Source organism: Artibeus jamaicensis, unplaced genomic scaffold (genome assembly GCF_021234435.1).
Source record: "Artibeus jamaicensis isolate MK-2021 breed Jamaican fruit bat unplaced genomic scaffold, CSHL_Jam_final contig_497, whole genome shotgun sequence".
In the NCBI taxonomy this organism is placed as follows: domain Eukaryota; kingdom Metazoa; phylum Chordata; class Mammalia; order Chiroptera; family Phyllostomidae; genus Artibeus; species Artibeus jamaicensis.
Genome location: NW_026521863.1, coordinates 933,021 through 957,925, shown reverse-complemented (window position 1 = coordinate 957,925; position 24,905 = coordinate 933,021). Strand labels below are relative to the sequence as shown.

General features: G+C 64.9%; 1 protein-coding gene across 6 annotated transcripts; it reads right to left on the bottom strand.

Annotated features, from left to right (window-relative positions):
- Positions 1-498: 498 nt before the first annotated feature.
- Positions 499-24,905, bottom strand: FRMD1 (FERM domain containing 1). Of its 6 annotated transcripts, none has more exons than XM_053668760.1 (14): positions 24,668-24,905; positions 15,649-15,768; positions 15,409-15,508; positions 11,091-11,181; positions 10,369-10,448; positions 10,035-10,111; positions 9,140-9,326; positions 8,910-9,065; positions 8,371-8,436; positions 8,230-8,298; positions 7,528-7,702; positions 6,747-6,998; positions 6,433-6,515; positions 499-5,314 (listed from the first exon to the last, which is right to left on the bottom strand). In XM_053668760.1, the coding sequence occupies exons 3-14, from the start codon at positions 15,475-15,477 to the stop codon at positions 5,090-5,092; spliced, it is 1,530 nt and encodes a 509-aa protein (XP_053524735.1). In that variant the 5' UTR covers positions 15,478-15,508; positions 15,649-15,768; positions 24,668-24,905; the 3' UTR covers positions 499-5,089. The 6 variants fall into 6 exon arrangements, with proteins under 6 accessions (XP_053524735.1, XP_053524736.1, XP_036982095.2 ...); XM_053668761.1 differs by lacking the exon at positions 24,668-24,905 and adding an exon at positions 16,345-16,434; XM_037126200.2 differs by lacking the exon at positions 15,649-15,768.

Here is a 24,905-nt window from a genome sequence, read left to right as displayed (position 1 = left end):
CCCAGGCTGATTTCAAAGGAGGTTGGTATTTCGCTCAGGAAAATTTACGACGACATTTTTGACCTTCTGGCCAAAGACAGTGGCGCAGTGACGCCCGGGGTCAGGCACGAGGTGCCGACCACCGTGGAGGGAGGAGGGGGTGTCCCCACTCACCTGCATGTCCTTCACCAGCCTCTCCGCGCCCAGGCCGCACGCTGACCCGAGTCGCAGGACCAGCCCCTTCCTTCAGTGACTCGGCCCCGCGTGTGTTTGCAGGGGTCGCACCGTCTTCAAGGTGCTTTGGAATCGTCTCTTAAAACCACAGTGGAAACCAGCAAGCAGTCCCCGGGTCCGTCTCTGAGAGAGTGGACGGCACGGTGCGGCCCCCGCACTGCGGACCAGACCGCGGAGAGGTCACCGTGTCTTGTTGCGTGTGATGCACACCCACGGTTCTGTCCCAGACTGCCAGGAAAACACTCTGGTTTTAATTTTATTTACATTATTTGTTTACTTATTTATTTACATTTAGAAACAAATCCAATGATATATTCCAGGCTATTATTTTGCATACAGATATTACTGCTTTCTAGAGTTAGACTTTTAATATATAAGCATAAATAAAAGAATTAAAAACATGGCCCCAGCTGGCATGGCTCAGTGGACTGAGCACCGGCCTGCAAACCAAAGTGTTGCTGGTTCGATTCCCACTCAGGGCATGTGCCTGGGTAATGGCCAGGTCCCCAGTTGGGGGCGTGCAAGAGACAACCAACTGCTGTATCTCTCACGTCAATGTTTTTCTTCCTCCCTCCCCTTCTCTCAAAATAAATAGAATCCTTTTTTAGAAAGAACTAAAAACCTTTATATAGATATGGAATTAGTACTACCCACGTATATAATGTGTATCCTTGCTTTTCCCTCAAAAACTTGGGTGAAAAAGTGCACATTAGACACAGGAAAATAGGGGTGAGTCACAGGCCGGTGGCCACTGGGTGAGCCCTGTCGGGGCACCTGTTTCCCGCTGTGTCTGTCTGTCCGTCGTCTGTCTGTCGTCCAGAGCACAGCGGTGAGTCGCCATGGGAGGGAGCAGGCCCCTCGTGCCGGGTAAATGTGCTCCAGAAGCCCACGTCCCCAGGTCCAGTTCGCTCTCGGTGGGCTCACACGGACGGAGGTCCGCGAGGGGGCCCCTCCCTCATCAGCACCCTCGGGGCAGGGCCCCTCAGAGCGGGGCCGGCTCGGGGAGGGGAGGGGCGTTCTGGCTACTCGCCAGCTGCATGTAGCGTCCGACAGCCCAGAGGGCCCCAGGCCGGGGACAGAGGCCACCAGACGTGCACAGTCTCCTGCAGGTCAGAAGCTCCGGTCCGCTGCCCCAGCTCATTCGTTAAATTGGGGAAATAAATCAACTTTTATAAACTTGATTTCCTGACAAAATCTTTTCAAATCGAGGGTCCTTGAGTGTGTAGCAAACAAAAGAACGCTTGCTGCCGGGAGAGGAACCCGCTCGGTCCCACGTAGCTGGTGGTTTCAGGGGGGGACGGCCGGGCACTCTGTGCACAGGGGTGTGGCCCCCAGCATAGTCCTCCCGGGTCTCTGGTCACTCTGCTCCTGCCTGGCGGGACGAGGGGACACCCCAGCTGCGGGGCTGGGGCGAGGTCTGCCCCGGGGCCCTGGAGGACGGCTGCAGACCCAGCGAGCTCTCAAAAGGAGGCGACGTGTCCAAGGCACACTCTGCTCCCCCTGGCCCGTGACTGAGGCTCCGGGAGCGTCCTGGGGGTGACAGGCCCTCCCACCAGGTCGTCCCAGCAGCCTCCCCGACAGAACTCCCATTGGGCCCCCTCGTTCAGTCTCATGTCCCAGCAGGACAGTGGCCACAGCAGTGTCCCCAGGCCTCGGGAAGCCTGGTGGTGGGCCCAGGAGTGGGTGTCAGACTCACTGTCACCCGGGGCCACCTCAGCCTCATGGCGCCTTCAAGGGGCCGAATGGAACATTTGGACTGTATAAACGTAACTACTTAACCAGGGGCCAGGAGCTCAGCGCTGCCACTGGGTAGAAGCAGGTGCAGGGCCGGGTGCAGCTGGAGGGCCTTGAGCTTCCACCTGTGCTCTAGACCCAGTGGCTTGACCTCTGACCTCAGCCCACCGCAGGCCAGGCAGGCTTGGGGGGGGCAGGTGGCTGTTTTGGCCTGCCCTTGCCTGAGCCATGGCCTGCTCCTTGGGTCCACAGGGACCCGGGTGGCCTTCCTGCTGCTCTGACGGTATGAGGGAGACGTGGGGGGCTCTGCCCAGAACACCCACCGCTGGGGCCACAGCCCTTGTCACGGAGCAGCCACCCACAGCCCTTACCTTGGACCTGGTTTCCTGGAAATGCCTGCTGTGTCTCCCAGGCCTCTGGTGTCACCGACACTGGAGGAAAAGTGTCCTTCTGACTTCCCCAAGGTGTGGCCCCTCCTCCCTGGGAGCCTGGCTGGGTGGGGACAGCAGGGAGGCCACACCGGCAGGGTTGGGGACCACAGCCAAGGCCCCCCTTGCCCAGCTGTCTCGCATTCCCCTGAACACCAGACGGCGCCAGCAGAGAGCGGACACTTGCCACGGCTTCCCAGGTGCATCGTCACGGCCCAGGGGAAGGACGGGAATAGGGGCCCGCGGCTGTTTCCCAGGGTCGGCCAGTGGTCCCTGCTCCTCCTGCCTGCTGAGCACACGGCACCACCCTGGCCTCCCACGGCCCCTGGTGCTGGGCAACTTCATGGCAGGGGTGGGCTGGACCAGGGGTGGTGGGGACGGGGGCATGTGGGGGAGCAGCCTGCAGGCAAAGCTCCGACCTGTGGACGGGGCGGTGGGGAACCAGCCACACGGCCCTGAGCAGCCGGGCCCCGGGCACCGTATTGGGCCGCCAGTGCCCTCTTGTGGCAGGTGGGACGCACGGCCAGAAGCCGCAGGGCGGCTGGAAGGTGAGCCCTCCAGTCCCTGTGAGAGGCCCGGTGGACACGGGTGCCCACCTCCCTCCGCATCCTCCGCCCAGGCCCTTCCCTGACACGGGGGTGGGCACCAGCTGGCGGTGGGGGGGGGGCGGCGAACGCAGGTGCGCACGCTCAGGTCTTTTTTCCTTCAAGGTGTGAATTAACTTCACTTCCCCTACAGTCAGTCACTTCTCTGCACTGAATTTTAAAGCAGCAAAGTGAAATAAAAGTCCCCCACATGACAAGGTGCTAGAATCCCAGATTCAGTTGCATTTGGTGAAAACGCTCAGCCACTTTGTCGGTCTGGAAAAGAGCCGCCATCTGGGTCGGAAGTGAATTCTGTGCATCGGTGAGCACACTGCACTTTGGAAGGGAAAGTCAGCAGTGACCTCCTCACTGAATGTGGCAAATTCACTTCTCTTCATAAAAGGCATGTACGATTCTGCACTTTCCCACCCAGAGCAGCCGTGTAAGTTGCGCTTCTCCGCATGAAAAGCCGCAGCCATGAAAAGCGGGGGAGCCCCCCCATCACTCTCACCGACCAGCTGGAGAAAACCCCCAGGTCTGCGGGGCTGTCTGCACGCACACCTGACGTGGACACTCGCGTCCTTCCCCAGAAAGCCCTGGAGCCCCACCCTCCACCTCCGAGGTGCACAGAGCAGGCAGCAGCCGGGGGACGAGGCACCGCGGGGCAGGGCTGGGTGGGAGCGGGGTCAACAGTGACTAGCGGACACCGGGGACTACCTGACGGCCAGGTGCAGGCAGGATGGCAGGTGTGCGTGTGCAGGCCCGGAGCGTGGAGAGAGGCCTGAGGGGCCCGTGGGTGGATCAAGCCACCCCACGCCCTGGTGCTGGGACAGGCCTCGGGCTGGGAGGAGTGCCCCCCATCAGCCCCGCCCGTCACCAAGCAGCCCCTCTGGAGCCTCTGGAAGGCTGGCTGGAGCCCAGGGGCCCTGTGAGGTGGGGGAACCTGGGCACTGGTCCCACCCTTCTGTGCAGGGACACAGACTGCCACTCTGCTAAGGTCGGCTCCCTCCACCAGTGGGACCCAGCCCAGCAGCTCTGCGCATCCAGGTGGCTGGGGGCTCCCAGGAAGGCCACTGCAAGCAGGGCCTTGGAGGTCGGGGGATGGGGGGCAGGCCTCAGCTGACAAGCCACCCTGACTGTGAAGGGCAGCAGTCCTCACCACGGCCAGCACTCTCGGTCTGTGGGCACCGTCACGGGGCCACTGACCACTCGGGCCCAGCGAGAACCACACAAGTGCTGAGCCTGCAGCCCCACTCTCTGCTCGCGAGGCCTGAGCAAGGGCCAGCGGCCCCTTAGGCCCCTTAGAGACATACTTCCCGGGAATCCCACGTGCAGGAGCTGTGGGCCGGCATCGGGCCCCAGCCTGGAGGGCCAGGTGAGCTGGGTCTGGCAGGTGAGACCCAACCTGCTGATGGGAACTGGGCTCAGCCAGTGGCAGTGGCCCTGGAGGGGGCCAGGGCCGACCTGGGCCAGGAGCTCAGTGGACGCTGCAGCCCACAGCCCTGGGGCCAGAATGGGCACCGGGTTGGGGGAAGAGCTCCATCCCGTCTCCCCAGAGCTGAGCACATTTGGGGATCTGACGTGTGTGTCAGCTTCCCGCTGGGGACCTCGGGGGCCCTGTGGGGACCAGGTGTCCACAGTGTGGAGTGGCAGGGCACTGGAATGGATGGTCAACGGGACGACCGCCTCTGGGGCCTGGGGTGATGGAGCAGGGCCACCGGTCACAGGGGGGCTTCATCTGCAGGCCCAGGGCCCTGAGCAGCAGGAGCCACAGAGGGCGGCCCAGGGAAGCCTGGGGCGGGGCAGGGACTGTGCCCGGGAGGCCTCCCAGGAGGCCTGTGTGCCTGCTGCCCATTCACGCAGACGGGGTGGCCGGGACTCAGGGGTCTCTGTCCTCAGCCGGCCGGGTCCCCAAGGAGAGAGGGACCTGCCCTTCACCTCAGGCCCTGACCTAGGAGTTTCACACCTCTGACAGGTGAGGCTGGGAGAGGTACCTGGGGCAGAGGGGGCGGAGCCCGAGCCCCACATGGGTGGAGCTACGGGGCCTGGACGGACCCTGTGGGAGGGGCCCGTGTGTGTGTACAGCTGTGCAGTGTGGACGGACCCCGCAGAGGACCGAGCCGAGATGGCCTATACCACAAACTCCTCCGGGGGCTGGTCCTCCCCAGGAGGGTCCGGGCAGAGGAGGTGCCTGGACCCGCTTTCGTCGAGGGCTGAGGGCCCGGGGTCCAGCCCCGCACCAGGGGGGCGGCGGCGTGGGGCCGGCACGGGGCGCACGGCATCGGGCGGACGCACCTCACCCAGGCTGCCGCTGTGCTGGTCTGAGTGCACACGGCCCGGGGTCGCCTCAGGGACCTGCGGGGAGAGACCGAGGTGTGTCCTGCAGTCGCTTCCTCTGCGCTGTCTCGGTCACAACAGAGCCCCGCAGGCTGCCCTCCGCTGACCCGTCCGCGTCTGATGCTGACCCCCGGCAGCCCCTGCACGCCTGGCCTCGGGCCCCCTTTGCTTGCTGTCCCCGCTGGGGATGCCCGCGTGGCCATCTGCATCGTCCCCTCACCGCTGGCCCTGCTGCCTCCCAGCAGGGAGGCCAGAGCCGCCCCCCTGCCCCAGACGGCCCGTCCCTGCTGGGCGGGGCTCCCTGCGTGCCCCGCCCACTCCTCTTGGCCATGTCCGTCACTGAGGGACCCCTACAGGCGGGAGTGCGTGTCTCTGTGGGGAACCTGCCACCCAGCCCTGTTCAAGGGGCCGAGGCCCCAGCTGGAGTTTTTTTTAAACTCCTTTGACCTGGGTTGTTACTAGAGAAATTTGATGGATTTTAGGAACGAGATCTAGAAGCTTCTCAGAAATCAAGAACGACCCCGCCTCACACGTGAGGAAACGTGTCCAGGCCCCGGCACTGAGCTGGCCTTGCTTGTGTCCAGGGTAGGGTTCTGCCAAGTGCCCCTAAATGAACGAGTCCCAGCCGCAGGGCCCTCGAGGGGGGGCCGCCGCAGGGGGGCCCCCCACTCAGTATGGCGACGTCTGAGCAGAGACCCTGGGCCGGGAGCCTCCAGCCACAGGGGCCCCGACCCTCCTTCCTCCAGAGGCATCGCTCCTGGGTTGGCGTCCAGCCCGGCCGGGGCCCGGGGCCTCTGTCCTCTGGCTGGGCTCCCTAGAGCCACAAGCTTTGGCCCCCTCCCTGCTCCTGGGGGTGCTGCCCCCCAGCCCTGCATCCTGTGCACCCACAGCCCGGGGGGCCCGGCATAGCTCGGCAAGTGCCTGCCCCACCGTGAGCACTGAGTACGTGCCAGGAGGGATGCCCAAGCTGCAGGCCAGGGGCTCACTCAGAGTCTGAGGCCGAGGAGAACTGGCCCGCACCCACCTGGTGTCGGGAGAGCCTCACCGTCCCCCCACTGCCCTCCTCTGCCCGCCCACTGCCATCCTCCAGGAGGAGGCTGGGCCCCAACTGGAAGGGATGGGAGAAGTGGGGGTACCTGGCGCAGAGCCTCAGCACTCCGGCCCCTCACCTTGACCAGTGTGACCTGCACCACCGCCCAGGGCTCCTGGGGGCGAGAGGCTGAAAGGAAGGGAGAGGGCGTGGGGGGCAGCGTCAGCACCCTGGGACGGCCGCGCACCCCAGGCTGCAACTCTGCCCCAGGGACCCTGAGACAGGGCTGGAGGCTCCCGGGGTCAGCTGCGGGGAGGCCCTGCCCACCGCCCGCGGGCCCCCATCTTTGAGCCCCGGGTCAGGCTGCCTCCCTTGGGGTGGCACCTGGACCTTGGTGATGGGGCGGGTGGCTGCACTCACCGTTCCCCGAGTCCCGGGTGTCCCCACTGCTCAGGCTGAGGCTGCGGGACGCCCTGTTCTCGCGGAGTGCCTCGGCCCCCGAGGGTGGGTCCACCGACATCTCCCCGGGTTCCACGCCCAGCCCGTGGGAGCTGCCGCGGCTGCCGGCGGACAGGAGCGAGAGGCAGGAGGGGTGCTGGCCGCCGCCGCCAGCAGGGGACAGGTCCAGCTCCGGTGCGTCGCCGATGTACGTCTCCCGGCAGCACTTCTCCTCTGTGCAGACAGGAAGGAGAGTCAGAGTGAGAGAGCTGGGGACCGAAGTTGCCACGTGTGGCTACCGGTGGCCCTGGGAGAAGCAGCGTGTGGGGGGGAAGTGTCACCCAGAGGTCGGGGCTCCGCCTGGCCATGATGACCGCCAGGGCCAGCCGGGCAGGGCCTGTCACTGTGGCCAGTAAGCCCACAAGGGGCCTCGTGATGGTCCCCCAAGGCACTCATGTCATTCTCAACAGGAAGGACTGCCGAGCAGTCACCCACACAAGCAGGAGAGCGTGGGCACGCACATGTGTGCACACGCTCACACACACACACCCTGGGCCCTCTGGTGGGCACCGTTCTCCCCCAGAACCCACAGGCCCTGCCTTCACAACTGGGCTGCGGGGGGCTGGAGGAGTGGGGCTACTGCAGCCCTGCAACAGAAAGGCCCCTGGAGCCAAGACGCTGCACCCCACAACTGGAAGATGATGAGGCGCGACGGCCGCAGTGTCCAGAGCGAGAACGGGGCGGGGGCTCAGGCGGTGCCCACCCTGGGCCCGCTCCAGCTGCCGCAGCCGCCCCACCGCAGGCTGCAGGGCCAGGTGCAGCTGGTGGCTGGCTCGGAGCAGCCGCAGCAGGTGGCGGGCGTGGGCGGCGCAGCCCGTGTAGTACACCAGCTTCCGGGCCGAGGGCGGCCCGTCCGGCCGGATCTGGAACCTCCTCCCCTGGATGAGGCAGAGAAGACGCGGTTTTACCGAGTGGTGACGGGGGGCCGTGTTCGACCCGTTCACCACCCCACCCAGGGCAGCGGCCATGGCTGCCCTGCACAAGTCTAACCCCACACGCAGGCGGGTGTTTGGGGTGCAGCAGAGTGGGGTGCACACCGCACAGTTCCGGGAAGTGCAGACTCTTCCCCTGGGTTGTGGGCAGAGAAAGAGCCGGGGCCTGGCCTGGCCGCCCCACCCTTCAGCCCCGAGGCCAGGCCTGGCCTGGGGTGGCAGTGCAGGCGGGCGGATGCCACGCTGCACCCCTGTGCCATTCCCCTGGGCACCCTCCACTGCGTCCACACAGAAGCCAGCAGGCCTGCGGGTGCCAGCAGGACACCCCGCCCTGCGACAACGAGCTGGCCCCGGGGGACCCCCGGGTGCTGGTCAGTGGGGGACCCGGTGCCCTGCAGATGTCCTGAAGGACAAGCACCTGCCAGGCCCCTGGGCGTGGAGACCCTGCCCCACCGGGACCCCCAGACACCCACCAGGAACGCCAGCTTCCCGATGCGGGCCCAGGGGAAGTCGTAGAGCAGCCGGGGAGCTCGGCCCACCTCCTGCAGGACAGCAGAGGGGGCGTCCACCAGGGCCGGCCTTGGGGATGGGGCCCCGCCCTTGGGGGGGGCTACCTGGTAGATGCGCACCCCTCCGAGGGTCAGTCCCAGGATGACGGTTGGTCTGTCTTCCTTCTTGTCCTAGAAGGATGCCCATGTCAGAGGTTGGAGCCTTGGGCCTGGGGGAGGGGGTCCCGGGGACAAGCAGGGCCCCCAGGCCCCTCCCACTCCCGCTCTGATGCTGGAGGACAGACGGTCCCCGTGCCTGCCTCCTGCCCTTTCTCTGACCCAACTCCCCACTGACCAGCCACATCCTAACCCCAGGACCCCACACCACAGGGTAACAGCAGGCTCCGCCCCTCGCAGTCCCTCCCCTGCAGTGTGGGGGAGGGTCCACCTTCGTCACCACCAGCACAGGGAGTGACGGTACCTGCTGGGGACCACAGCAGCGCCACGCAGAGGGCACGGCCCTCCAAACCACGCTCAGCTTCTGGCTGCGGTCAGTTCTGGGGCCATGGCCACTCATCTGGGCATTGGGTGCCCCCCCCCGCCGGCCCCGGGGCCACCCCGAGGCAGCCTGAGCTCCGATCTCCCCTGCTGGCCCTGGGCGTGACCTTGAGCAGCCGGAAGAGGTGGATGGGCACGTCCTCCAGCCGGCAGGCCTCCCGGATGAAGCGCAGCAGGGCCTCCTTGGGGCTTAGGCCCCGCTGCTCCCGGTGCAGGGCGGGCACGTGCCTGAGCAGGTAGGCGCTGCCCCTCTTGGCGATGACCTGGGAGCCGAGCACGGGCCGGTCAGGCCCTCCTGCCGCCCAGCTGCCCCCCCAGCTCTGCCCCACGGCCTTACCCAGGGTGGGAAGTAAGCCTGTGGCTCGAAGTACCGCCCCGCGTGGGCCAGGGCCCGGTGGTTGCCCAGGTCGGCCTGCAGCCCGTAGGCGGCCAGCAGGAAGTAGGCCTCCTCACGGTGGGTGCACTGCGACCTCAGCACCCGCTCCTTCAGGTGGCAGTAGTACAGGTGCCTGGCCACCTGGTCCCTGGAAGGGAGGGGCAGTCTTGTCCCCCTGGCCCTCCCCCCGCTCTTGGTCCTCCCGCCCTCCGGGTGTTGGAGTGCTGGTGGCAAGCCTCAGGCCACCTGCCCGGGTGGGGGGTGCAGGGGCAGGTGCTGTTGGCCGCTGCCTCCTGACACACCTGTCCCCACTCCCAGTGACTTCGCCCACCCCATGGCCCCTCACGGGGGCTCTTTCCTGAAGGCGGACCCTGCCTCTGTGTATTTTCTGATGTAAGGGGCGGAGACGCTCGGCTCAGGGAAGAGCCAGTTGACTGTGGCTGGCCTCTCAGCCCCGGGGTCTGCACCCCACGGCCCCCCGCCATCCCTGTGGGACCTCTCCAGAACCTGCCGGCCCTCCCTCTCCCCTTCATCTCAGAAGGCCTGGCAGCCCCCACGGCCCCTGCTCCGGATCGCTCTGGGGGGCTCTGTCACCCTACAAGCTGCTGACGCCCCCCCCCCAACTCAGCAGGAAGCCCCAGGTGCTGCGGGGCATTTCCTGCCCGGCTGAGACCTGCAAGTCCACTGCTGAGGGCGAGTGAGCCCCCAGGCTAAGCAGGGCCCTGGAGCCCACCCGTTCCTGCCCCAAACCCCGCCCCGGAGAACAGGTGCAGCTGCCTCTGCAAACCTCCCCCCACGCCGCCCCCCCCCCCGTCAGGGCACTGCCCCCCGGGCCTGCCAGCAGCGGGCCCTGTACCGCATCAGCCGCCCGTCCTCCACGTAGTGCTGCACCCGCAGGAAGGTCACGAAGGCGGCCCCGGGTCTCACGCCGCCCTGTGGGGATGTGGGCAGAGGAGGGGCCGTGGGATGGCGACAGGTGAGCAGCACCAGGGTCCCCGGCCACGACTGCCCAGCTGGCCCCATGTGCAGCGCAGGGCCACGCAGTAGGGCAGCTCGGGGGCGTGGCCGGCTGCTGTAGGAGGAAGGGCCGAGGGCCTTGGCCAGGGCTGCCTGGCACGGGGGGCCCCGCGTGGCAGCAGGGCACCCCCCTGCGCTGGTCCAGGACCGCCGCACCGCGGGCTGGGACTTACGTTCTGCTGCTCTCTGCCCCAGTCCTTCGAGAAGTATTTGCTGAGCTTCCGCTCCAAATCCATAAACATATACTCGTTGTCTGAAAAGAGAAGGGGGGTGGCGGAGACGTGGCGAGCTGGGGGCAGGGGTGCGGTCCACCCTGGCAGCCGGGAGCTGCGGGACGTCTGGTGGCGGCTGTGGGCTCTGCCGGGTGGCTGCCAGGGCCCAGAGAGACCAGAGACTGACTCGGACGCCTGCGGCTGCCACCACCTGCGGGGACGCCCTCCCTGTGGTCCCCCCTTCCTGCAGCCCCTCTCGGCTACTGGGCAAGTCCTCCCAAAATACAAACTTGGGAGCTGCTCGGTGTCTGGCTCGCCACAGCGGGAACCGCGCCTGCGTCGGACAGACGGGCCCACCCCCAACACTGCGCCTCAGGGTCGGAGTCTCAGGAGTGCGGAAAAGTGTGTTCTTTCTAAGACGCCTCCCTCAGCCCTGCCCCTGGACACGGTGGGCAGCTCGGTGTCCAGCACTGGGAGGTGGCACGTGCACACACAGAGCCCCAGGCTGCCTGCAGGCAGGAGGACAGGGGACTGCCAGGGCCGCCCGGGGCCAGCACGCAGGGCTCAGAGGCTGGGGCTGGTGCCAGTGGGTGTGAGGCTTGGGGCTGTGCGGCCCACCCCCCACACTCGGCCCCCCGAGGAGGCCGAGCCTGGCTGAGGGTCCCGGGGCAGAGTTTGCTTACCTCTGACCACACTGAGGCCAAAGAAGTGGGCGTCTCTGACACCAGTCCTGTCGCACACCAGCTGGAACAGCTCACGCGCGGTGGCCCGCACCTGCCAGGGAGCGGGGGCGGCTCCAGGTGCAGCTGCCGCTGTGGCCCCCACAGTGGGGACCATGAGGGGTGGCACCACGGAGTCGGGGCCTGGCTCAGGCCACCCCTCCCAGGAGTCAGCGCTCAGGGTCCGCGGAGACTGCCCTTGCTGCAGACCAGGAGGCCCCAACCCGGCAGGCAGCCTGCGAGGGGCCGGACCTCAGGGCAGGCCTGCCTCCCCCTCCCCGGCCGAGGCAGGGCGGCCTCTGAGACTCAGTGGGTAACCGTGGTGCCCTGCTGGGCCCAGAGAGCTAGGGCTGTGGCTGGGCCGGTGGGCCCCCGGCAGGGCTTCCCAGAGGCAGGAGGAAAGCCAGCCGCCTGCGGGTGTGCGAAGCCCCCGCCCCGCTCCCACCAGGCCTTCCTGCCTCCACCCCTCCCAGCTTTCCTCCCACAGGCCCCCCCCAGCCCCTCCGCACAGGTGGGGGTGCACAGGCAGGGCTGCTCTCTCTCCCTGTAAATCTATCATCCACCCCGGGTTATATCAGCTCACCGATGTTTCACAATGACTCAGAAGTAACCATTTCTTAATATCAAACATGCTGAGTTCAAATTTAGCTGTCTCGAATATCAACTTTTTTAAAGTACATTTTATTGATTATGCTATTATGGTTGTCCCATTTTTTCTCCCCTTTACTCCCCTCTGCCCTGTGACCCCCCTCCCACCAGCATTCCCCCACCTTAGTTCATGTCCATGGGTCATACACAAAAGTTCTTTGGCTTCTCCATTTTCCATACTATTCTTAACCTGCTCCTGTCTATTTTGTACCTAACATTTGTGCTTCTTATTCCCTGTACCTTTCCCCCCCGTCCTCCCCACCCCTCCCCACTGATAACCCCCCCGTGATCTCCATTTCTGTCATTCTGTTCCTGTTCTAGTAGTTTGCTTTGTTCGTTTATGTTTTGGGTTTTTTTTTTTAAAGTTTGGTTGTTGATGGTTATGAGTTTGTTGACATTTTACCGTTCATTCATATTTTTTATCTTCTTTTTCTTAGATAAGTCCCTTTAACATTTCATATATTAAGGGCTTGGTGATGATGAACTCCTTGAACTTGACCTTGTCTGGGAAGCACTTTATCTGCCCTTCGATCATAAATGTTAGCTTTGCTGGGTAGAGTCATCTTGGATGTGGGCCCTTGCCTTTCATGACTTTCGATACTTTTTACCAGCCCCTTCTTTCCTGCAAGGTTTCTTTTGAGAAATCATCTTAGAGTTCCATGGGAAGTCCTTTGTGGGTAACTGTCTCCTTTGCTCTTGCTGCTTTTAAGATTCTCTCTGTATCACCCTGGCTGATGTAGCTCAGTGGATTAAGTGCAGGCCTGTGAACTTAAGGGCTGCTGGTTCGATTCCCAGTCAGGGCACAAGCCTAAGTTGTGGGTCAGATCCCCACACATTGATGTTTCTCTCCCTTTTTCCTTCCTTTCCCCTCTCTCTATAAATAAATAAATACAATCTACAATAAAATATTTTATCTTTAACCTTTGGCATTTTAATTACAAAGTGTCTTGGTGTGACCCTCTTTGGGTCCAACTTGTTTGGGACTCTCTGAGCTTCCTGGACTTGTATGTCTATTTTCTTCACCAAATGAGGGAAGTTGTTAAGTTTTCCGTGTCTTGCTCTTCCTGTCTTCCTCTGGCCCCTCTACGATCCCAAACGTGGTGCACTTGGAGATGTCCCAGCATCTTCCTATACTCTCCTCATTTTTTCAAATTCTTGTTTCTTCTTTCTGTTCTGGCTGAAGGTTTATCTCTCCCCTTTTGTTCCAAACTGATGATTTTCATCCCAGGTTCCTTCCCCTCACTGTTGGTTCCCGGCGGGTTTCTCGTGACTTCACTGAGTGTGGCTGTCCTGTCTGTCGTCCTTCCTGCTGCTGCTGCACCAGGGAGCCCCCCGAGCACCCTGACCACCGGCGTTTGAACCCTGCCTCTGACGGGCTTCTGATCTGTTCGCTTAGTGCCTTCTTGGGTCCCGGTCTGCTCTCTCACGCGGGCCGTGTTTCTCTTCCCTGCAGCGTGGCTGCCTCCCCGAGTTTGTTTCTGCACCGGGTGGAGCTGCTTGACCCCCGTCTTCCCGTCCCTCCAGGGCCTCGCAGCGCCTGTGGGGACCCAGGAACCTGGGAACCCGCCCCTCGGCTCCCGCGTCAGTTGCATGGCCGGCCTGGTGACGGGATGCTGCTGGTATAAATGTGTCCCCGAGCAGACAGGAGATGCCGGGGACCCACACAAATCCCACCAGGCACAGCGGCACCTCGTTTCAGAGCAGGGCCAGCCCTGACCAAAGCTTTCCATGGACCCCCTGGTCCCTGAACTGACAGTGCTGTCTCCTAGGGCCGGCTAGCTTTTGGGGTCTCCTCCTCCTCCCAGCTCAACTGAAACAAGCAGACAGAGCGGGTCCATCCTCCCTGAACTGCGGACGAGCAGCTGCTCGAGACAAACAAACAGTGTGTGGAGTTTCTGCTCGGGACTCGGCTCCCTTGCCCCTCCTCTCGGAGTCCCCGGGAGGGGGGTGCTGAGCACGGAACAGACGTCTCACGTCGGGGGTCCCTCGGGGACTCCCCTTTCCCGCTGCAGTGGGCCCCTGTCCCCACCTCCTGTGCAGACCCCGGCCGGTGCTGCAGGTGGTGCACGGGACGGGCCCGCAGGCCACCCCCGGGCCCAGACACACACCTGCGTGGCCCTCCCAGCCCCCCGCAGGGGCCCGTCCAGCCACTGGGGAGCGGAGAACACAGGCCTCGGGACCAGGCTGAGCCTGAGGTGGAGTGTGGGCACCTCCGAGTGAGGAAGGAGCCGCCCTGGGTGGCGGACGGTGCAGACAGGACCATCTACGGGGCGCGGCCAGCCCGTCCGCAGCTGAGGGGGGGGTGCTGCGAAGCGCCAAGATCGGCAGGTCGCGTGAACGGAAAGCTACTGCGCCTTCCACTGAGATGACCTATAAAAGTGGAAAGGACCACGCTCCCCGACCAAAGGAACGCCAGCTGGGACCCACTGGTCCTTTGGGCGACTCGAGAGGCCCGCCCAGCAGGCCCCCAAGAGGACAGCTGGCGCAGTGGCGTCTGCGCCCCATGGGCTCCGCGCCTCGTCCCGGAGGACTTTGGGCCAAGCCGGAGCCTGGCAGGTTAGAGGCACTTCACCAGTGGTGGTGGTGGGAGGGAGAACGGGTCCCCCGAACAAGACTGTTGGGCTGGGGAGCCGATCCACCCCTGGGGGCAGGGAGGCAGTAGCTGGGGGGGCACGTGAGGGTGAGCTCAGCGGGAGAGGCCAGGTCTGTAGGGCGCTGTGCCTGGACAGGGTCCTCAGACAGGCAGCGGCCTCCGGGTTACTGATCGCAGACGTTAACTTCGGCAGCCGGATGCCTGGGGGGTTGCCGGTGGGGTGTCTCCCGCGGGTGCTGAGTCCAGGAGCCGATGAGTTACTGATTCACGTCCCTCCTGAAAGGACGGCCTGAGCCACGTGGCAGGCCCCTCCCCCAGCCGTCCAGGGGCCCAGCCCGCCAGTGGCCTCAGAGGGCAGGCGCTCTGTGTGTGTGTGTGTGTGTGTGTGTGTGCGTGCGCGTGCCCGGTGGGGGAGGGGGAGGGGTGGTGGGTTGGTGAAAGTCGCCTCCTGGAAGACTCAGGTGCGGCTGAGGTTTCTGACACCTGGAGGGAAAACTCGGCCACTGGAGGAGCCGAAAGTGGATGGTGGGGAATGAGAGAGAAGGACGCAGGCGGCGGGGGCGCGTGCAGCCGCTCAGTTCCCAGAGCTCCTTCGGCGGAGGGCGGGTCCGTGCCCTGTCTCTCCGGCAGGAGGCTCGGCGGCCCTCAGTCCCCGAGAATCTGACTGTCAGGTGCCCCTCACCTTTGCCTCCAGGAGGGACACAGCCGCCCTCGGGCCCGCCCCACCCCCAGACCGACCACAGGACGAGGGCCCAGACGGGGTGGGTCCCTTGGAGCAAAATTAACCCAGGAAGATGCCCAGCTCTGTGGGGACCGGTCGGCGCTCAGCCCCAGGACACCGGACACTGTGGGGACTGGTGGGCCCGGCCACAGCTGCGGCTGCAGAGCGAGAGGGGAGCAAACGCCGTACAAGGTGGCCAGCAGTGCCGGCAAGGGACATGTCGGTCCTGTGGGAGGGGAAGGGCGGCGGTCCCCACAGCTCCTGCTGTCCTCCACCCACCCCGCTCCCCTCGCGGTCACCCCGCTCTCCTTGGCACTCACCCCCACGACCAGCCGCAGCTGCTCCCGTGTGGGCAGCAGCACCAGGACGTCCCTGTGCTCCACGGTCATGGCAGTTCCCGGTGTCCTCGGGATGGGTCTCCTGCAGGAGAGAATGGTCAGGGCGGCCAGGGAGGGGCCCCCACCGGCTCACCACCCAGAGGGCGGGGCCCCGTGAGCGGGCACACGCCAGGCCCACCCCTCCACCCACCACAGCTGGGGCGCACTGCACCCCAGACTCACCCGGCTGCAGGCTCCCCTTGGAGGGGCACCTTGGGGAGCTCTTGGCCTGGGAAGGAGGCAGCAGTGGTGGCCAGGCTCCCTCCCGCCCTGCGCCAGGACCAGGTCCGGGGCTGGGACAGGCTGGGACCAAGCAGGGCGACCGGAATGCAGATAAACAGCGTCGGGGACGGGCCTTCCACCTGCCGCGGAGTCACTCCCTCGCGGGAGAGCCACCTCCCTCTCTCCGGGGACCAGGACAAGGGGCCACGCTGAAGCCCTGGATAAGGGTGCCAGGACCAGGGGCACTGCTGAGGCTCCCCGAGGAGATGAAAGGGGGTGGGAGAACCCCCAGCCCACACTCAGCCTCCTGGGCATGGTCACAGCAAACACGTCACAGCACAGGCCACACCGGTGCCCAAACACAGGCCCTCACAGGCTGCTGAGTCCCCTCAGCAATAGGAACTAAGGACGACCCTGTTATGGCCCCACCCGCCCGGCCCTGAGAGCTGGCTGCCAGAGGCTGAGCATGGACACTCCCGGGGACACGTGGGGTGCCCCTGCTGTCTGACCTGTGGGTTAGAAGGGGCGCAAACCTCCCCGGCCCTGTCTGCCCACACCACCTGCCCCTGCCCCGCTTGGATTTGGGGATCCTCCTGGGCTGCAGCCCCGTCCCCACCTCTCCAGAGAGAACACCAAGCTACTCTTCTCAGGATGCACCTGTGGCCCCTTAGCCGGCAATGCCACAACTCTGGCAAAGGCAAAGCAGCCCAGTGGACAGACCCCAGGGCTGGTGGTGTCCCAGCCCCCGGGCTCCCAGTTGCCCGACTCACTGGCTCGGCGGCCTGTGGCCCGCTGACTGAGGGTCGCCAGTGCTCCTGTTAGAAGGACCACAGTGACCGCTCCTTACGGTGAGGACAGAGTGGCGGGATGTCTCGAACTGAAGCTGTGGAAACGCCAGCCGGCTACGTCTGGGCTCACAGGACAAGCAGGGGCGCCGCTCAGCGGAGGGACAGACGGAGCAGGGCGCCCACCAGGGAGGGGCCGGCCACCCTGCGCGTTTCCTGTGGGCCACGAAACGTCCAGAAAAGGCAGCGCCCACAGGCAGAGCGGCGGCCCGGGCTGCAGCGGACGGCGCACAGGGCGTGGCGTCTGTTTCGGGGCCAAGGGAACGGCCCGCGGGCACGGCCGCTCGCTGCTCAGCCGCTGACCGAGGCGAGCGGGGCAGCGCGTGGCTCCTCCCCCAGCGAAGCGGCTCCAGTGCAGACCTCGCTGTGCGTGTCTGTGGCTGGCGCCACCTCGATGCCAGTGGACTGGGCCGTGTCCTCTCCCGCACAGCTGGCACGAGACGCTGAGGCTTGGCAGCCGGGCCCCTGTCTGAAGGACACCACTGCTCAGGGTGGGGTGACTCGGGGCGCACCCCCGGCCTGGTGCCAGCTCTGGTGGCTGGGATGGCAGAGCACCCCAGATCCGGCCGTGTCGGGACCGGCCTCTTGGTTGCTGGACCGCAGGAGGGGGTTGTGGGCAAAGGGAAGGGGGGAGCCGGTCGGTACAGCAGGGCAGCCGCCCCCGCCTCCCGGCCCTCTCGGCTCCTTCCCCTCTCAGCTCCGCTGCTCAGCAGATTCTTGGGATTCCTGCCTGCACGCCTCCGCCCCGCGTGAACACTGGCCTCACCACCACCCTGTTAATTAGGGTTTCAAGGTGCCCGCCCAGAAGGAGGCAGTTAACTGTGGGAAGGACAGACGGACAAATCCCCCGAGATCCCGCCCCTCTCACACCTCAGCTGCAGGAGAGCTTACCTGCCCTCAGTGCCACCGGCCCTCAAAACAGGGCATGTGACAGTCTCTCTTCTCAGCACACACAGACCGTGAACACCCCTCGGGGCCCGGCGCCGTTCTGCTACCCCGACTCACAGGGGCCCGGAGCTTAGGGCAAAGACCCACTTTGGGAAGTAAAGTGGGTTTTGGCAAAAGAGGCTGCGGCCCTGGCAGCTGGGTGGCCTGGGCTGTGGAGGGAGGCCGTGACCGCTGCCTCGTGGGTTGGGTGGCGGCATGTGGCACAGCACCCCTGGCCCCCATGAGCTCCAGCAGAGCTGCCTTCAGGAACGAGGCTGAGACAGGGTCTCCCAGCCTGGGGGACCCGTCCGGCTGGGGTGCTGTCCCATCGTCCCCAGGGCTCGCGATCGCTACGGCCACCGCACGGAGCAGACTGGCCTTTGGTGCACTTTATTCCTACTTTTAAGTGCTCTACACACAGGGCCTCCCACCCGCCCGGGCCCCTTGAGGGGAGGCCCCCTGCAGCTGCGGCCACTTGGGGCTGTTTCAGGTGGAAGTGGGGCCCAGGCTCCGACTGACAGGGGACTGGGAGGGAGAGGACAGGGGCACCGGGGTCAGCTGAGCTGGTCCTCCAGGCCAGCCGGGACTCAGCAGGGGGCACCGCTTGCTCCATCCAGGAGATGTTTCTGAGCCCAGTGACAGGCTGTGGGTGCTGTTGTAGTAAGTGGAAACCAAAACAGCCCCTCAGCAAAGACGGTCCACCCTGCCCTCCGCTCAGGACACAATCGCACAAGCCCCTTGTCTCTCCTCCTCTCCCGCCCAAGTCCAGGCAGCTTGCTCATCCCCACACGCCGGCACCGGTCCGCCCTGTTCCTGCCTCCCCGACCCGGCTCGGCCCGCCGCTGTCCAGCCTGGACTTCTGCAGCGGGCTCCCAGAGGTTCCACCTCCTCCGCCACTGCCTTGCTTCCCCGGGGCGATCACCTCGCGCCTGCTGCGGCCCCAGGACCTCTGCATGTGCTGGGCTGCACCGGAGCTCCCTCTGGCACCTCTGCCGGGCTTGGCCGCTGGCTACCTCCGGAAACCAGCCTGCCCTGACGCTCGGTCCCTTCCGCCTCCCCAGTGCCGAGTGCAGCTGGACACGTTTCCCCGTTTTCTGCCTCCCTCCACTGGAAGGAGGTTTCATGGCGTCTCACGGCTGCTTCCCCACCGACCTGGCAGGTCCGGGCCTACGGTATGTGCCCGGCAGAGTTAAAAGTGTCCGCCCCACGGCTGGAACATTGGCCAGCATGGTTCTCAGCCACTCGCTGGGAGGGCTGTCCTTACAGACTTAAAACAGGCTCAGAGCTGACCCCGGAACACAGGTCTCCCGGCTTCCACCCAAGGCTCTACCAGGCCTACTCCCGTTTGCTGGAACCTGGGTCCTTGGGAAGCCCGCACCTGCCCTCCCGAGCCGAGTCGGGAGGCCCGGCTGGTGTCAGTGCGCCTGCGCCTCTCTGCCGGGTTCCGTGGGGAAGGGGCTCTGCGAACCACAAAGGGTGGTCGTCAGGGCCGTGTGCGGCGGACTGCTCAGGACTCGGTGGAAAAAGGCAGGCACGACCCTGGTTCTCTTCCTGGTCACTGACAGAACCTCTCGGCGACCAAGGTTCTCTTCGAGGCCGCTGCCTTACGGTGAGCCCCCTTGGAACTGCGAGGCTGGGGCCTGCTGCGGGGGGGCGGTGCCCCTGACGCAGGGACAGGCGGGAGTGAGCACCCCCAGACCGTGCTCGCTGAGCCCAGCAGTGCAGCTCGGCTGCTCTCCCCAGATGCCCCCCTCTCTGCCTCCCGTCTACAGCTTCTCTGTCCCCTTGGGGCTCCTCCAGGGGCTCCCCGGGGACCCCAGCCCCCACATGTCCCTGCTCTGCCTCCAGGGGACTTCTCAGCACCTCGTGGTCCTCTCTGGGCAGGCAGCATGGCCCACATCTGGCCTCTTCAGCAGCCCCACCCCAGCGAGGTGTCCCCTACACTGAGTGCACCTTTGTCACCTGAGGGCTCACAGTGACACAGTGACTCAGGGTGGGCCCAGCGGCTCTGAGTGGCCCAAGTCTGAACTTCCAAGGACCTTCTGGTGGCTCTACCATCACTGCCCAGGGACCACACCTCAGGGCCCAGCGCTGCAGCCAGACACGTGGGCCCCGCGGGTGCCCACGGAGTGGAAGTGCTGAACTGGGGTCACGGGCCGTACTGGGAGCAGAGCGAACCAGAAAACCCCACGCCTCCCTCCCCTGCCCTGCCGGACGGGAATGCCGGCAGCTGCGCCCCAGTCGCCGCTGCGGTGCCCTCACCAGCCACGCAGACCTGCCTTGGCACCTCCCACGGGCCAGCTCTCCGCCAGGGCTGCCGCTAGTGCGGATCAGGGTGGCCAGCCGTCCGCTTTTGTCTCAAGCCCAAACGGCACTCCGTGGCCCCTCTCCAGCGACACGCAGCTGGGCCGAGTGGCCTCTCCAGTCTCTTGACCACGACCCGTCACGAGACAGATGGAAGCACACCCACAGCCAGCTTCTCCATCCCGTGCTTGCGTCCCCCACGGCTGTGATAAGCACTTTGGCCGAAGCAAGTTCTTGATAAAGACCCAACAGATGGATAGATACCTGGCCCAGTTAGAGGCCACCACTAGGGCGACCCCCACAGCGCCTCTCAGTGAGGCAGACGTGGCCAAAGGAAAGGTGGACAAAGGCAGACTTGACTTGGACAGACACCCCAATATCCAGTCAGGTTCCTAAGGCCCGCAGTGGTCAGAGCTCAAGGTCATGGCCATCACAGGTAGCTCCCCTCCTCCCAGCCTGCAGAGAAGCACAATGGCAGTGAGCCAATACATTTGGCATTACATGTGGCCACGGCCAACTCCATCTGGTGACATCACTGGGAAGCACGTCACGGATCCTGCCAAGTTTACTCATTTGTCTAACTTTTACAAGGTGACTCAGGTTTCCTGGACCAAAATATGTATTTGGTTAAGGTCACAGCAGTACCCTAGAGATGTTGACCAGGACCGACTTCATCTCTGCAGAAACTCCAATGGGTTCTTAGATATTTGCAGTGAGAAAACCATGGGGCCGGAGGCCCCTGAAGCCTTGGACTCTCTGGAGACCGTGAGCTGCAGGTCTGTCTGCAGTGGAGCAAGCCTAACCTAGACCTTCGGAGGAGCTCTCCGAACTGCCAGCCGGACGGAGAGCTGCTCTCCGTGACTGCCCGTCCTCTCCGCTTCCAGGGAGCCGGCTCTGGCACCGGCAGGCTCTGGGGGCGGGACCCCTCTTGCTGGAGGGTAGAACGAACCCGAGTTTCTCTGTTTCACTGTGCCATGCAGTGTGGTGTTGTGCTGTGACCTGGACAGTGCCCCTCAGTGCTTGGTGTTCCGTGTGGGACACTCTTAAGACAGGTCTGCATTCTACGGTGACCTGCGTCCCAACCGGCCACTCATAAGCAGTTGAACTTGGGTGGGTCAGTTAGCTTCTCCAGGTCCTGGGTCCTCAGGGGCCTTGCAGGCTCCAGACAGGAGGGGTTCTGGGTGTGCCCCTCCAGGGGGTGTGCAGGGCAGGGGTGTCCCCAGCCGGCAGCAGCTGGGGCCACAGAGAACTGATGGGGGACCATCTGGCAGAAGGGGCCAGCCTGGCTTTCTGGACTTACACTGGGAACGTGCAGCCTGAACTGTGCCGAAGGGGGGGCTGCGTCTGAGCAGCCAGAAGAATGCACAGTACAGCCCCCACCGGACAGGTGTCAACACAGCCAGCAGGGCCCAGGCCTGAGGCAGCTCCTTCCCCACTGATGCCCAGAAGGGACATCCCAGCTCCTGCCCAGCTGGCCCTTTGCCGCCAGCTGAAGAGCCAGCTCCCAGCTGGGCGCTGGGATGGACCCCTGCCTGTGGGGTCCATCCTCAGTCTGTGAAATGAAAGCCTGGACGTGGCTTTCTAGGCGTCAGGGGCACAGAGCGGGGAGCTCCGTGGGGAGGGCATGCTGAGTTTTGGGGCCACACTGCCCTGTCCGGCCCACTTCTACTTCCTGAGCTCAGTCTGCACCCACCCAGCACCCACGGGTGTCCTGGCTCTGACACCCCAACCCCCCGCTATCCTTCCTCTGCTAAGTGTGTGTGAGCCTCACTCAGCAAGCCCTGGACACCGGCTCTCCACTCAGAGCACCCCCCGGGAGCAGCTGTGCGGCCCACAGTGCGGCCACACATGAGCGGGGACCGGTCCCTCTGCAAACGAGGAGGAGAGCCTCGCGGGAGCCCTCTGCCTTCCCGGCAGCCTCAGAGAGATGACCGGACCAAGTCGGTGCTCATGGCAAGGACTCAAGAATGACTTAAAACGCATTTGAACTTCAGGCCAGCGCTATCGGGTTCAACTTTTAAAAGCACATACACACCACCATTCATGACATTTCACTAGTGCCAGTGACAACAAAGCCGGTCACGGGGGAGGAGGTGGCAGCGTGGTGACCAGTCGTCCCGTGTCCCCTGCCTGACCCTGCTTCCTGGTTGCAGATCCAGCACGTGTCCTGGTCCCGCGGAGATGGGACCAGGCACCCATCTTCAGGCTGGCGGCCCCTCTTACAGGAAGAGCCCCAGGGGCGAGCAGCGAGCAAACTCTTGGGAGGCTGAGGTCCCCTTACCAGGCACATCTGGATGAAGGATCTGCCACCTCGGTGGCAGGTGGCAGTGAGGGTCCACCCAGGCCTGAGGAGGGAGGGACGGGAGGCCCAGGGGGCGGGTGGCAGGTGGAGCACCTCTCACTGGGGACTGGTCTACCCTGTGACTGGCACCAGGCACAGCCTCTGGGAGGGGTGCGGGCGGGTGGGCAGTGGGAGGAGGACACCTGCCCTCCGTGGACCAGGGCTGGGCCCCCGGGGAAGGGGTACAGTGCAGCTGGTGTGCTGTCCCAAGGTCAGGGACCTCGGCAGGGCCTCACGAGGTGCCGTCAGCAGGATGGTGACAGTTCAGTCAAGTCCAGTCACAACCACTTGCGGGTCCTGTGAGCCTTGCAGGGCTGCTACCCAAGTGCCCCCACTCCAGGGCCTGGCCATGGACTGTGGTGGCTGCGACTGACACTCTCTGCTGGCTCAGAACCACGTCCTGTCTCAGCCTGGCCAGCTCCCACGTGCCTGCGGCCAGGCTTCCGGTGCCGACATTGGCAGGTGTGGCGCCTGGTGGGGGCTGAGCCAGGGGTGGGGCGCGGCAGTGGTTCCTGGGAGGGGCAGACGTGTGACCCTCCTTGCTCCCCAGGCCAAAACCCCACTGGGTGCCCAGGGCCATGTCACACGTGCAACAGGATGGAAGGAGAGCTAAGTCTGGTGACCATGGCACTTTTGTGAGTGACAACTACAACCTCCTGTCAGGTGCAGAGTGCCGGGCGGGTGGCGTCTGAAGGGTGATGGGTCACACAAGCGCTGAATCTCAGCTCCCGGTGGGAACCCACCGCCCAGAGAGCTCGGAGACTCCGGCCAGACGTGGCCCCTTGTGCTGTAGACAGTCAGCCCTGCTCGCCGCCAGGGGAGCGTTTGGGCAGCGACAGACAACGTCTGTGTTGTACCCCCGCCACCCCTCCAGGGTTTCTGCCGGGTTACTCTGGTGCACCCACTGGCAGGAAAACACCCCCAAGGCCTTTCGACAGACCTCTGGGTGCAGACCAAACACACGCGTGTGTGAGAATGGGCAGCCACGCTTCCCAGCCTGAGCCCTGACCACGGAGCTCTCCCAGCCACAGGAGCAGAACCACTGACCACCCTGGGCACTGGGCGGTCTGTGCTCTTCCAAGCTGGCAGCGAGTGTCTCCACACCGGCACTGAGTTTCCAGGAGAAAGGAAACACAGACCCTCCCCGGGGCTTGTCTGGGTGGCGTGCGTGGCTAGAAAGATGCCCCAGAGAGAGTCAGGGCTAAAGTGGGGAGGGCCACAGGGGAGCAGGCCCCTCCTGGCCTTGGCAGGCAGACCAGCCACCCAGCCCCGCCCTGGTCTCTGGGGCCTCGCACCTCTGGAGATTCAGGCCCATGTCTCTCATCCCCTTCGGGAGCAGAGCAGGCGCCAGGCCAGAGGCCAGGGGAAGGGTCCTGGGCAGGCAGCTTCCTCTGAGAAGCCGCTCTCCACTCTGGGGCCACACAGGAGCCCTGGCACGGTGCCTCCTGACCCAGGGCCCCGCCTCTGGGGTCCCTGTCCTGGATCTCACACCTGCCCACCAGCCAGAGTCTGAGACCTGACTTTGCTTACCAAACCCAGCTCTGCCAGTGGCTGGGGCCTCTTGTGTCCTCGAGTCCCCAGGCGCCTAAGCCACCGGGAAATCCCTGTGAAGTCCGAGAGGACTGGACTGGCAGAGGGGAGGGTGTGTGCGGCTTCAAGTGAACTTTTGTCAGGCGGTGGCCCAGCCAGCGCGCACATACCTGCCCCTCCAGTAGGACACCCCCAGGGTGGGGCTGCCCTGCCCTGACCTGGCCGCCTCTTCTAGAAGGACTGGCCTGGTCTGCTCCCCACCTCCGCTGCCTTTGGTCACTTTTCGTCTCCTGTCACTTTTCTGGCAGAGGCTCCACAGCAAGGGGCCTGCGTCCAGGCCTCCCAGCTGTCCCTTGGCAGTGCCTGAAAGGCCCGGCCGCGCAGACAGTCCCCTGGGAAAGCCTTGGCAGCACTCAACACTCCCCCCCCCCTTGCACAGAGGCTCCCCGGTTTTGTGCGGCAGCCTTATTTTCCGAGAGGAAAAGGGACCTTTGACCGGCCTCACAGCAGAGGAAACACCAACTTTGTGCTCGAATGTTCAGATATCATTTGTCACCTATGTCAACCTCCCCCACAAACGGGTCCCACACCAGCACCCCCATACTTCAGTGGGGGCTCCAGCCCTTCTGGGCATTGCTGCCCCGCAGGGGCAGCCCCTCCCCCATCCTGAGGTTTCCCCAGCGCAACCCAACAGCGCAGGAAACGGGCAAAGGAGGCCTGGGGGGGGGGGGAGGCCCACCTCCAGGTCCCCGCTGAGTCTCAGGCCACTTCCAGAGCCGCGCTCCGGAAACAGGCTGCACCTGCGTCCAGGGCCAGAGGAGGGAGGGCCGGCACTGTCCTCAGGGCGCAGGGGCCGCGGGGCGGGACAGGCACAGCAGGGGAGGCGAGGGCCGGGAGGAGGCTCCTGAACTCTCTGGGGGCCACAGAGGGGCACAAACCGGGACAGCGGCCAGGGGGCTGCGGGTCCACCCAGTGCCGCCCCTCACCTCGGGACCCCCGTTCGGGTGCCGGACGCCCGGACCGACGCACTCACCCGCGGGAATCTCCACTGGGGTCCGGACTAGGCTCACGGTTCCAGATGCGGGTCGCGGGGTCTGGGTCGGGGTTCAGGTCAGGAGCAGAGTCGGAGTCAGGGTTGGGGTCAGGGTCCAGATCCGAATCGGGCTCTGACTCGGGCTCGGGCTCGGGGTCCAGGATCAGTGCGGGCTGGCTCCGCGTGGGAATCGGGGAGCTGCCGGGGTCCCGCAGGAGCCCCGCGGGGCACGGCGATT